We start from the raw sequence: 13,989 nt of genomic DNA, 5'->3' as shown, positions 1-13,989 counted from the left end.
GTTTAACAATACTTACACTAGGGACAGTAGAGCTTTTCTTGCGTTCAGGAATATCAGCCTTATTGGGATTACTTGCATTCCCAAGCATGGGGCTGGCTGGAGCAATTCCCTTTCCTCCAACAGCACTTCCACTTGATTTCCGGGAAGGAATTCCATCTTCTTTGAGGTCACTATCTGCAGTGCTGGTCTGACTCCTTTTCGGATATGCCACAACTGAAGGAATAGCTGGTCCAGCTAAAATAAAGAGTTTACTTTTTAAAAGTCAGAATATAGTTTTATATTTTATTCTGTGAAAATAAATACATTTTATATGATCCAAGATTGCTATCACTAAGAAAATACAAGACAGTAAAACACTGTAAAATGTCTCCCTATGCAATGAGTTCAATTGTGAAATTTCACTTACTTGTCCCTTTTTACTTGTTTTTATTTTTCTTTTAAGATTTTATTTAAAATAAAATGTCTGGGATCCCTGGGTGGCGCAGCGGTTTGGCGCCTGCCTTTGGCCCAGGGCGCGATCCTGGAGACCCGGGATCGAATCCCACGTCAGGCTCCCGGTGCATGGAGCCTGCTTCTCCCTCTGCCTATGTCTCTGCCTCTCTCTCTCTCTCTGTGACTATCATAAATAAATAAAATTAAAAAAAAAAAAATAAATAAAATAAAATGTCTATTTGTCTTTATTTATCTATGAGAGACACAGAGGGAAAAGAAGAGACAGAGGCAGAGGGAGAAGCAGGCTCCCTGTGGGGAGTCCTATGCGGGACTTGATCTCAGGACCCTGGGATCATGACCTGAGCCAAAAACTGATGTTCATCCAGTGAGCCACCCACGTGCCCCTCTTTCTACTTAAAGTTTTATGTTTTGTTTTTTATTTACTTTTATTTTTTTAAATATTTTATTTATTTATTCATAGAGACACACAGAGAGAGTGAGAGGCAGAGACACAGGCAGAGGGAGAAGCAGGCTCCATGCAGAGAGCCTGACATGGGACTCGATGCAGGATCTCCAGGATCACACCCTGGGCTGCAGGCGGCGCTAAACCGCTGTGTCACCAGGGCTGCCCTTGTTTTGTTTAGGGTTAGGGTTAGGGTCCCCCCACTCAGCATAGTTCCCTTGAGATCTATACAAATAGTTGCACCTATCAATACTTTTTTCCTTTTTATTGTTGAGTAGTGTTCCATGGTGTAGCTGTCTCACATAGAAATGGGATTTTTAAAAAGATTTATTTATTTATTTATTTGTTTATTTATTTATTTATTTATTAATTAATTAATTATAGAGAAAGAGGCAGAGACACAGGAGGAGGAAGAAGCAGGCTCCATGCCAGGAGCCTGATGTGGGACTTGATCCCGGGACTCCAGGATCGCGCCCTGGGCCAAAGGCAGGCGCTAAACCGCTGAGTCACCCAGGGATCCCCAGAAATGGGATTTTTATGTAAACTTGGTAAATATGTCTTTTCTTCCATGGTTGTTAGTTTTTGGGGTTACAGTCAGAACAACCCTCACCAATCCAGGTTATAAAGAAAAAGTAAATTATTTCATGTGTCAACATTTCCATATTGTTTATATTTATATCTTCATTTCAAATGGAATCCACCCTTAAGATGTGAGAAATGGATGCAAATATTTTTTTTCTGATAACTGCCATATGCCCCAATACCATGTATTTTATAAAGATTTTATTTATTTATTCATGAGAGACAGAGAAAGAGAGAGAGAGAAAGAGAGAGAGAGAGAGAGAGAGGCAGAGACATGGCAGAGGGAGAAGCAGACTCCATGCAGGGAGCTGATGGATGTGGGACCCGATCCCGGGATTCCAGGATCATGCCCTGGGCTGAAGGCAGGTGCTCAACCGCTGAGCCACCCAGGCATCCCCCAATACCATTTATTAATAAACCAGTGATTCTTTACTTTCTTTTTTTTTTTACAAGACAAAAGAACTCTTTGAAAATCTAATGAAGATCACCCTTCCTAGAAAAATATGTACATAGGGGGTTCAACTCATGGGGCTCAAATTAAGAACCAACGAAAAAACTTTTAAGTTGTGATTCTACAGAAGCAGGCATATATAAACCTAGATTGGCATCTAGAAGTAGGAAACAAGGGGAGAGATGTGAAGAGGAGAAAGAATAAGCTAAAAGGTGGGTTAGCTGCAGGCTTGTTTACTTGGTATCATGTGGGTGTGCTTTATTTATTTTTTAAGATTTATTTATTTAATTCACGCGTCCCTAGTGGGTGTGCTTTAGACACTGTATTGTAAGGGCAACTTCTCCCTCTGCCTATGTCTCTGCCTCTCTCTGTGTGTCTCTCACGAATAAATAAATAAAATCTTAAATAAAAAAAAGACACCGTATTATAGAATCTATCCCATTTTTAGCACTTAAAAGAACACAGCCAGAGGCATAACCAATCTTTCTTTACTGACCACTGTCTTCATTAAAGAATAAAAAACAACACAGAATTGAGTCAGTGATTTTCTATATACGTGGATTTCCTGAAATATTCTTTTATGAACTTTTTTTTGTTTTTTAAAAGTAGGCTCCAGGGCAGCCTGGGTGGCTCAGCGGTTTAGCATCGCCTTCACCCAGGGCGTGATCCTGGAGACCCAGGATTCAGTCCCGCGTCAGGCTCCCTGTGTGGAGCCTGCTTCTCCCTCTGCCTGTGTCTCTGTGCCTCTCTCTCTCTCTCTCTCTCTCTCTCGGTCTCTCATAAATGGATAAATAGAGAAATCTTTGGGAGAAAAAAAAAAGTAGGCTCCACTCTCAACTTGGGGCTTAAATTCATGACCCTGAGATTCAGAGTCACATGTTCTACTGACTGAGCCAGCCAGATGCCCCTCTATTTTGCACTTTTTAATATTAGAGGCTCCAAGAAGGAAGGATCATTATTATTACAAAAAGACTACTCCATGAGGTAATCAATCAGCGTGTTAGTGGACAGAGCCACAGGACCTGGGGCCAGAAGTTCAGGGGTTCTGTCACAGGCGTTCCCTCTTCTAAGTAACCTTGGGAGATTTGGTAAGCTCTCTCAGCTTATTTCCTTATTGATAAAATGGAGGTTAAGTGAGTGTATGACACAATGTCTAAAGCTCTTCTCAACTCCAAAATTTTCTGAACTAAGGAAAAAAGGCATTACCAACTCAAAAGGAATATATGTGCTTAGAAAAGAATTAACTTATTTTTTTTTAAAGATTTTATTTATTTATTCATGACAGAGAGGAAGAGAGAGAGAGAGAGAGGCAGAGGAAGAAGTAGGCTCCATGCAGGGAGCCTGATGTGGGACTCGATCCCGGGTCTCCAGGATCACACACCCTGGGCTGAAGGCGGTGCTAAACTGCTGGGCCACTGGGGCTGCTCGAGAAGAATTAACTTATTAATATGGTCACTAGAGACAGGAGAAAACGCCAAAAAAAAAAAAGAAAAAGAAAATAAGTTTTTTTCTTGCAAGAATTTAGGAATAATTCCCTTTAAATTGGGTGGTTTAGAGCAATCTGTAAGCATTTTGCTAAATGCCATATTGTCCAGAGGCACTGAAAACCCCTCCTTAACAATGAACTTGAACAAAAAGACAGAGACCCAGATCAACACCAGGTTTACAAACGTCATGTGTACAAATCTTAGTGTCAGAACAGTTCTCAGCTCTCCATTATATCCTAGAATAGCAGCCAGGCCGACAGTTTACTGACAGTATCAGTACAGTGTGCTACACCCGCCCAAACCACACAGAGGTGGCAACAACAGGGGAGAGATGGACACCAAGCAAAGTGTCATCACCAAGCAAAGCTGTCCACACCTGGAATGTTCTGTGCCAGTGTAAGTGCCAAATCTCAAGGTGAAAGAATGGAAGTGGATGATGTTCAGAAAAGAAAAAATGAGTGCTCCATGTGAGGATATATTTTTAGAAGTTAGGACCAGGCCAAGTAGTCTAGGTTCCTGATCTAGATTCCTGAATCAGAGAATGCTGGAATTAAGGAAATTAACATTCACAGGTTACAGGGGCACCTGGGTGGCTAAGTGGGTTAAGTGTCTGCCTTCAGCTCAGGTCATGATCCCAGGGTCCAAGGGTAGAGCCCCAAGTTGGGTTCCAAGCTGGGGAATCTGCTTCTCCCTCTGCCTCTTACCCTATTCCTTCTTTTTCTCTTGTATAAGTAAATAAAATCTTTTAAAAAAACAAAACCAAAAACCAAAAAACATTCACAGGTCACAGGCAAAGAAGTGTGCACGCATGTGCACACACACACATGCACACTAGTCTCTGGATCCCCACACACGGAGCTGCCTGGAAGGCAGAGTAACTGTTAAGTTTGGTAACCATATCCTTTAGGGTCTAAAGGCTCATAAAAGATTCACTGCTATGCTGAATATTTTAAGAGTGAGGGTGTTTTAGAAACACCAATGGCTAGAGTGAGGCTGAGAATGACCCAGGTCAAATATTTAAATCAAGTAAGGCAAAACTAGGGTACTATACATTCTCCACAGCTGGCCACCTGTAGCTACATAAATTTAGCTTAGGCAAAACTGAAAGCCATTTTCCCAGTTCAAGTGCTCAACAGCCACATGTGGCCACTGGACAGCATAAATCTAGAATACTTTCATTACTGCAGCAAGTGTTGGATAATGCTCAGGAAAATAAATCTTTTTTTTTTTTTTTTTTTAAGATTTTATTTATTTATTCATGATAGTCACACAGAGAGAGAGAGAGAGGCTCAGAGACACAGGCAGAGGGAGAAGCAGGCTCCGTGCACCGGGAGCCCGACGTGGGATTCGATCCCGGGTCTCCAGGATCGCGCCCTGGGCCAAAGGCAGGCGCCAAACCGCTGCGCCACCCAGGGATCCCAGGAAAATAAATCTGATGCAGAGATAAGGAAGAGTGGGAACAGAGAACCAGAGACTAAAGCAGGAGTCCCAGAGGAGTGAGTGTACTGAGGAGAATAGAGCCTTGAGATGATCATGCCATCACTGGCAGGGCTGGTAGGATAGAAATGTTCTGAAAGGAAATCAAGTCAGATTCCTATCCCAGTAGGCCTTAAGCAAAAGGTTGCTCCCAAAGTTAGGAGGTCTTTTGTGTGAGGAGAGACTGCAGGAGAACACACTGGAATGGAATGGTCTCAAACTTACCATGGTCACTGTACCGCCTCTGCTTCTGGCTGGAAGAAACACTTCTCTGCACCTTGTGGTGGGGAGACTGGCCAGTACTGTTGTTGAGGTCACTGCTTGGCCTAACCTTAGCAAGTGAAAGATTGCTGCTAGAACTGGAGTCACTAGCATCCAGCTAAGAGGAAATGAGAAGAACAGAGCAAACCACAACACGGACCCAAATGGTATGTTAGGAAACTAAACTTCTCATAACACACAAACCTCTCACAAACATTTCATTTACAGACGGAGAATCACGATGTACAAAAACGACAACCTTAAATTTGGGTACAAATATTTTTCTGACTGCTGAAAAAGCTCATGAAAGCATAGGTATTTATGATCTTCTTTTTAGGCTTTTTCAAATAATTTAAAATGTTCTCTTCATCTCATACTTTACATCATTTCTAATCTATTAATGGCTATAGGTTAACTTATGACATTCAAGTTTGTGACAACACCCACCATTAAGGTTACTATCTCAAAGTTAAAACAGTAATTCATAATGGTCATAGCAGTTAGATTTGTCATTTGCAGGTAAATTTAAAAATGATACATCCAAATATCACACATATTAACAAAATAAAAACTAAGAAAAGAACTTACTAAGCTCCATCATTTACCTAAACATCATGTTAGCTCCTTCTGATTAATTACTCTTACCTCTGAAGATTTTCTCCCCAACAGCAAATACGTAGCTGTGATCTCATCATATTTCATTTTACTAAGAGATTCTTGAATTTCTTCTTGTGAATATCCCATTCCCACCATAATATCTAAAAGAAGGACATAATATAGTTTATGTGTTTTGTTTAGATACAAAAATCACTGTGTTGCAGGATAAAATAATTTCCTTTATTTGACCCAAAACATCATAGATTTTTTTTAAGGTTTTTATTTATTTATTTGACAGAGAGAAGAGAGAGAGAGAGAGAGCGAGCGCCCATGCGCATGCGAGCACACCAGCAGGAGTAGCAGAGGGAGGGAGAGAAAACAGGATCCCCACTGAGCAAGAAGCCCAAAGCGGGGCTAGATCCTGGGATTCTAGGATCATGACTTGAGCCTAAGACAGATGCTTAACCAACTCCAGGTGCCCCCATTATAGATTTTCTAACATAAATGGGCAGTTGACTAATTTCTGAGTTACTAAGTGATATTCTAGGAAACTACAGGTAAGTTCCTAAATACGACAAAACATACAAGCTGACTCATATAACTTACGTTTAACTTCCTACTGTTCCCATTTTAGCATATCCATAGGGGTCAAAAAGAAATATGTTGCTTGCACACACATCAGCATGCAGGCACAAAGTAATTTACCTATTCTTTTCTGGTCTGAGATGTCTAGTTCTGGTTCAACAAATGGTTTAAGTTCATCTTCTTCATGCCCTGCATTGATCCATCTGTCCTTCATGATTTGCTGAAAGGTGAACTATTCATTAGCAGCATAAAATAAAACATGTTGATAACCACAATGTTTAGAAAATTTTATTTTCAACATGTCAAGGATTATATCTCAAAGGATAACTTTAAAAAGTTTTTAATGTCCCAATCCCTGCTTTAAAAGCCCCAGGACACTATTCAGTATGCATACAAACCAATCTAAAGTCTAAAAATACTTTAGACTTTCCAAAGTCATTACTTATTTTGCACTTATGTGATTACCTCTAGAGTGCCTCGTTTTATTGGATTTAGCACCAGGAAACGTTTGAGAAGGTTTTCACAGTCTGTGGACATGTAGAAAGGGATTCTGTATTTCCCTCTTAATACTCTTTCTCTCAGTTCCTTGGGGAAGGGGGAGGTAGGGAGGAAAGAAAACTAGTGAGTCAATTTTTAGGTTAGAAAAGAACCCACTGAGATCCCATCATACTGACAGATCATTAAAATATTAACCGTCATCATTTAGTAATATGTTTAGCATTCTGAAGAACATGGATAACAACGGGTTCTTATACCTTTAGGTTCTGTCCATCAAAGGGGAGTGACCCGCTGACTAGAGTGTAGAGAATTACGCCAAGGCTCCACACGTCAACTTCCGGCCCATCATATTTCTTGCCCTGGAAGAGCTCTGGGGCTGCATATGGAGGACTGCCACAAAACGTATCCAGTTTACTGCCAACAGTAAATTCATTGCTAAAACCAAAGTCAGCTATTTTAATGTTCATATCAGCATCTAACAATAGATTTTCGGCCTAGAGGGAAAACATCAAGACAAAAATGAAATTTAACCAAAATATAATTAGAACTGTGATAGAATTAGGCATTTCATAAAAGCTTTATGTAATGATATAAAGTTAAAATATCCTAATGAACAAAATGAGAAAACATTCTTTCTAGAGGAAAAACAAAAACAAACCCCAGGAGATAAATTAGAATTTCTAATTTTATTATTAAATAATCATTATACCCAATGTGGGGCTGGAACTTACAACCTTGGGATCAAGAGTCAGGTGCTATCCTGACTGAGCCAGCCAGGCACCCAGAATTTCTAATTTTTTAACATTAACAAAGTTAACAGATACAAAATATAGATTAAATCTGGCAATATTTTAAACAGTAAATGCCTCATGATAAAAAAACATTTAAATAGCTTTTTCAATTAATAATGATAAGCAGCTTTAAAAAATGAATACTTGCTTTAAGTGGACAGCCACGTTTCACAAAAACTGCTAAAGAGCTATGCATGTGGCTATTATTGGGGAGGGGAGAGCCGTACACCTCATTCAAGATACAAATCATAGTCATTTTCACTTATTTCAACAAACATCTACCATGTGCCAATGACACACCTGGCATTATATTTGTGTCTGAACATTTAATGGTGAATAAGACAGACAGGGTCTGGTTAGAGGGGGAAAGGCAGAAAGCCAAGCAGCTATGCTTTGACTTCAGTGGGGAGCTGTGGGCCCAGCACTGAAATGTGCACGAAGGTTTCCTAAAGGGGGTAAAAATCAAAGCCACTGCCTAGAGGCCTAGTTGTTAATAGTGAGTATGAAGTGGCAGGCAGAATAAATAGTCTGAAAACTGAGAAGGGAAGAGAGAACATGTTTTACATTAAAAAAACTGAAAGTGTGTGGAAAAGAGGTGCAGGGGACATGGGCATGGCCCAAACACAAAGGGCCAGTCCAGCGACTGGTAGGAAGTTCAAGTTTTCAACCTAAGGGCAATGGGAAGCCATTAAAGAGTGACTCAAGCAGGAAAATGACAATCTTGTTTGTATTTTGAAAAGATCAGACAAGTAAAGACAGACAAGAGAGGGAGAGGTAGGACACCTAGGTGGCTCAGCGGTTGAGCGTCTGCCTTCGGCTCAGGTCGTCATCCGGGGGTCCTGAGATTGAGTCCCACATAGGGCTCCCCGCAGGGAGCCTGCTTCTCCCTCTGCCTGTGTCTCTGCCTCTCTCTCTCTCTCATGAATAAATAAATAAAAAAAAAAAAAAAAAAAAAAAAAAAAAACAAGAGAGGGAGAGAAAGACTGGAAGCAGGGAAGACCAATGAGAAACTAGTGTATGAAATGCTGGTGGTCTAGATGAGGAAGAGCGTGATCAAGAGCAATTTAGCAAACAGTAGCAAAAGCACCTGGGGACTAAAAGGACAGCAGAGCAAAGGAAATGGAGGCACTGAGGGATATGAGGCACTAGAATGAGAAATGAACAGTCCAGGAAGGAAAAAGGTAAAGGAAAGACATGTAGAAAGGGATTTCTACTGAACCTGAGGCACAAGAGCGGGGCTTAGTGGGTACACATCTGTCAGCTGGGGACTGGGTCCCAGAAGACAGCTCTGGCTACTGACATGGATCATAGATTTGGGGGTCGGCAGCATATAGGAGCCACCGCAGCTACTAGAGTGGATGCCTAAGTAGCAGGGTGGATTGTGGAGAGGGACAAGCCATGGATAATAATTACATGCAGAGGGGGAGGAGGTATGTACCAACAGAATCTAGATGATGTTTAGAGAGATACGGCTGTGAAGGTGGAGAGAGAAAAGGTGTGTGTCTGGAAGGGGACTTGGGGTGGAGAGGTTTTTTGGTAAAAGATAGTCCAGTATTCAGCATGTTTTTGAAAATGCTGCTGGTGAGAAGCCAGTGGGCAGAGGGCCCAGGAACCAGAGGCAGGGTGGGCAGAGCTGCCCTACTGACTGGAATAAGACAAATGTTCTGAGAGGTGAAGGGGGTGCGTGGGTGCAGCTTGCTTTGCAGGCTTGCTAGGAAACTGAAGTGAGTTTCTGCCTGGCATTTCTATGTTCTCTGGGAAATAGAAAATGGTATCCTATGCCTAGAGTGAGGGCAGAAGCAAAGGAGTGTGCAGCAGGTCTCCAGCAGCACTGCTGTTACCAGGAGAGAAGGCTGACCAGAGACATGGAAGAGGTGGCCAGGTGGCACTTAGGGCACTGTTCGGTGAAAGCATACATTTAGGGAGGCCCCTAGCTGTTTGGTAGTATGATGTTATTTTTTCAGGACCAACTATGATTTACCTTAATTCAAATATAAAAAACTTTTAATAAACTTTGTATTTCATGAGTACCAAAACCTGATTAAAAGGATCAATTATTAAAGGTTTTACTTTTTTTTTTTTTTTTTTTTTTAAATGATAGTCACAGAGAGAGAGAGAGGCAGAGACACAGACAGAGGGAGAAGCAGGCTCCATGCACCGGGAACCTGACGTGGGATTCGATCCCGGGTCTCCAGGATCGCGCCCTGGGCCAAAGACAGGCGCTAAACCGCTGCGCCACCCAGGGATCCCTTTTTCTTATTTAATAACATACTCTAACCTGTGACCACCCAGAAAACTGAGCATATACAGGTAGAGCACACACTCACAGACTAAGGGCCCTGCAACTCACCTTGAGGTCTCTGTGAACAATCCGCTTTTGGTGGCAGTACTGGACTGCAGATACAATCTGCACAGGAAAGACACAGATTAATAATCATTGTTAAGATGAAAACTTCATTAATGTTCACACAGGCAAAATACTCAGTGAGCACCTGAATATCTGTGTGGATCTCTAAAAATAATTTTCTTGTGCTTTGAACTTTCCGATTTGGAAAAATTCAGGGGTAAGGGCAAGAAGAGACAGGCAAGGATACTCTTCCTGGTCTAATTTTAACTGGCACGTCTCCTCTTGGGCTTACTTGATATTCTGGTTATTTGGGAATGTGGTGCCAAGGCCCAGTAAATTACCTGGATCTGGAGGACCCTAATTGCCCCCAGACCCAGGATCAGATGGCTCTGCTGCGATAGTACCCATGTAATTAACTCAAAACCAAACTGGCAATTATAGACTATCCATGGCCAGGTGTTCATCCACCTTGGGTCTCCTGCTAATTTCTTCTCTTCCCCATCAGGACTGCTTCTTATAACACTCTCTTCCTTTTACCTGCTGTGGGTTCAAAGACAGCAAAACTTATTTCACCTCTCTGAGGATCAGCTTCCTCTTCCTTAAAATGGAAAAGTAAATGTAATACATGTGAACTATCAACTAGATAAGCTATTATGTGCTTGATCCATAAGGGTCCCTTCTACTCTCTGGATGATAAGGGTTTATTTAGTTAGGATCATTCCTGAGATTAGTACTGTTGATTAAACAATTATTTTGCTGAAATTTCACACTTCTAATTTTTAAAGAAGTCTGCGCTTTCCTTCCTTCCTTCTTTCTTTTTAAAGATTTTATTTATTACTTATTTAAGAGAGGAAGCATGCAAAGGGTTGGGGAGGAGGGGTAGAGGGAGAGGGAGCCCAATTCGTAAGCCGAAGGCAGATGCTTAACTGACTGAGCCACACAGGCACCTCAGAAGCCACCTTTTCTAGTTTAATAAAAGTTTTATGCCTATTATAGGAATTTAGGAAATACAGAAAGGTATATTTAAGCACATGCCTAATAACAGCTCTGGTTGTTTTAGTGTATCTGCTTCTAATCTTTTAGTTGGTGTTATGCATGTATAACTACATATGACCACATATACCAAAACTGGGGTTCTAATGAAAATATGGCTTCTTAAAAAAAAAAAAAGAAAGAAAAGAAAATATGGCTTCTTTCTCCAGATCATCATCAGCTTTTTTTTTTTTTTTTAAAGATTTTATTTATTTATCCACTAGAGAGAGAGATAGGCAGAGACACAGGCAGAGGGAGAAGCAGGCTCCATGCAGGGAGCCCAACGCGGAACTTGAGCCCGGGTCTCCAGGATCAGGCCCTGGGCCGAAGGCGGCGCTAAACCACTGAGCCACCCGGGCTGCCCCATCATCAGCTTTTAATTGTAAGCTCCACACACCTACCTACACGGGAAGGCTGTTTTTACTTTTAAGTAGGCTTCACATCCAGCATGGGCCTTGAACTCATGATCCGGAAATCAAGAGTTGCATACTACTGACCGAACCAGCTAAGCACCCCAGCTATTTTATCAGTTGGCATTCTGGTTAAGAGCAAGGAGCAAGGAGAACCTGGACTGGGGTTAAGGTGAGGTTATGCCAAAATCAGGGCTTTACTAAGTAGCTACATACTTCATAAAGTGAATATTCATAAGATCAGGTCCACTTATAATTAACAAAAATTATAAAAATTCCAATGCCAAAATACAGTTTATTTATTTTAAAGAGTTTATTTATTTATTCATGAGAGACACAGAGAGGCGGAGACATAGGCAGAGGGAGAAACAGGCTCCTTGAGGGGACCCCAACATGGGACTCAATCCCCAGACTCCAGGATCACGATATGAGCCAAAGGCAGATGCTCAACCACTGATTCGCCTAGGTGTCCCACCAAAATGTAGTTTAGAACACCTGTTACCTTAGATGATGATCATTTATGCCGTGCTACTCTGCATGAAAACTGGGAAAACGAAATTGCTTTGTTTTCCCAAAACAAACAGGCGCACTGCCTAGGATGTGGGTACCACTGACCTTAATTCTGTCTGACCCGACTTTCCCTCTTTTCACCCCCTGCTATACTGAGATTTCTCTTACAGATTATTTTGAAATTTTGCTTTTGAATCAGATTTGACAATTTCTTATCCCTTCTCAAAGAGATCAAAAAACTTTTTTTACCTCCAAAGAATTCAAAGTTAACCTTTCAAAGCCACAATAACCTAAAAATACTCAGCTTTAAATCTCTGGGTTTTTCTGCATTCTTTTAAGCTAGAATCAGTTGTTTTTTTTTTTAAAGATTTTATTTATTTATTCATGAGCGCACGCGCACACGAGAGAGACAGGCAGAGGGAGAATCAGGCTCCATGCAGAGACCCCGACGTGAGACTCAATCCCGGGTCTCCAGAATCAGGCCCTGGGCCGAAGGTGGCACTAAACCACTGAACCACCCGGGCTGCCCTACAATCAGTTATTTCTTAAGAAAGGCTGAGAATCTGGATGTTTTCCAGATTGAAATATGAAAGCAAACCTAATTTACCTCCAGTCAAACAGGAAAAAGCAGAGGCAGCAACATTACCAACACAGCAAGAAAGGAGATGGAACCAGGAATCTATTCTCTTTGAAAAGAACAGAGCTCATTCAAAGGCTTAACCACACAAGCAGTCACTAGGATGAGAATGGTGAAGGAGGTAGGAAGGAGGCATTATCTGCTGATGAATGTAGAAAGAAGGGTCTATTTCTCACAGACATTATCATGCAGAGTATACCTTGTATATGGCACACCTTCCTCTTTGCCCCAAAGACGAAAACTTATTTAGTCAAAGAATGGCTTATAAAGTTTTGGAAAGCATGGCAATTAGATACAGCAAAGTAGAAACACCAATATCCTGCTTCATCCTTCCAAGTTCAAATGAGGGGTCTTAAGGAAATACTATGGCAAGATTAAATTGTAAGCAGTGTAAATCAAGTTGTTAGTTTTAAAGCACATAAACTAGGCTTTCCTTGACCAACTAATAGGTTCCTCAATAAAGACTTTAGAATTTCTGCAGGAAATTTAAAATAAGAAATAAGTGATTGCCTCAAGATGTAGGTTAGTAAATGTCCGAGTCCCTGCTACAAGTCAGACCCTACCAGGGAGATGGGTGGAAACAGAAGTGAGGAGCAGTGACAGTGAAGCGCTAGCTGCTTCATTGGAGAGTCAGGCTCAAACCTGCTGTTGCTGGTGGCACTAACCTATTCCTCACAATCAACAGACCATATCCACATAAATGTTTGCAAATCAGACAGTATCTTAGTGGGAAGGAATTTATGTTTTATGAGGGAAAAAAAAAAAACCCTCTTGGCTTTTAAGTGGTCAATTTATAAAAATTAAAGAGTATAGTTATGGAAAGGGCCAGACAGAGTTTGTTTTGTCATAAAGAGAAATTTAAGCTTCCCTCCAAAGACACAGAATAAACTGATACCAGAACTGGAAAGTACTTCAAAATTTATCATCAAGTATAGCTTCCAATTTTTGTAGGTAGAAAAATTTAGGATATGAGAAGTTAAATACTGGCCAAAGATTAGTCTCAAGCTTTGTTCTTTAATAGGTTTTAATTCAAAGTACTATTAGTATTTAAGTTTATTATTTATTTATTTAAGACTTTATTTATTTATTCATGAGAGACAGAGAGAGAGAGAGGCAGAGACACAGACAGAGGGAGAAGCAGGCTCCATGCAGGAAGCCCTATGTGGGACCCGATCCTGGGTCTCCAAGATCAGGCCCTAAGCTGAAGGCAGGAGCTAAAACTGCTGAGCCACCTGGGCTGCCCCAAGTTTATTTTTTAAAAGATTTTATTTATTTATTCATGAAAGAGAGAGAGAGAGGCGCAGAGACACAGGCAGAGGGAGAAGCGGGCCTTCGGCAAGAAGCCTGATGTGAGACCCAATCTGGGATCACGGTATCACACCCTGAGCCAAAGGCAGTCAGTCGCCCAACCACTAAGCCACCCAGGTGTC

General features: G+C 41.2%; 1 protein-coding gene across 14 annotated transcripts in view; it reads right to left on the bottom strand.

The window, feature by feature from the left end:
- Positions 1–13,989, bottom strand: part of MARK3 (microtubule affinity regulating kinase 3) — a 121,738-nt gene that overhangs the window by 22,652 nt on the left and 85,097 nt on the right. For 10 of the 14 annotated variants that reach the window (XM_077910717.1, XM_077910709.1, XM_077910712.1 and 7 more), the window contains 7 exons: positions 9,974–10,030; positions 7,090–7,326; positions 6,800–6,919; positions 6,455–6,554; positions 5,798–5,910; positions 5,117–5,270; positions 17–234 (listed from right to left, as the gene is read on the bottom strand). In XM_077910717.1, the coding sequence (XP_077766843.1) occupies positions 17–234; positions 5,117–5,270; positions 5,798–5,910; positions 6,455–6,554; positions 6,800–6,919; positions 7,090–7,326; positions 9,974–10,030 (999 nt within the window). The remainder of the gene's footprint in view (positions 1–16; positions 235–5,116; positions 5,271–5,797; positions 5,911–6,454; positions 6,555–6,799; positions 6,920–7,089; positions 7,327–9,973; positions 10,031–13,989) is intronic. The other 4 variants (XM_077910713.1, XM_077910719.1, XM_077910721.1 and 1 more) reach the window with 1 other exon arrangement.

Source organism: Canis aureus, chromosome 9, assembly GCF_053574225.1.
Source record: "Canis aureus isolate CA01 chromosome 9, VMU_Caureus_v.1.0, whole genome shotgun sequence".
NCBI lineage: Eukaryota > Metazoa > Chordata > Mammalia > Carnivora > Canidae > Canis > Canis aureus.
The sequence above is the reverse complement of the archived record's forward strand: the minus strand, read 5'-3'. Positions and strand labels throughout refer to the sequence as shown.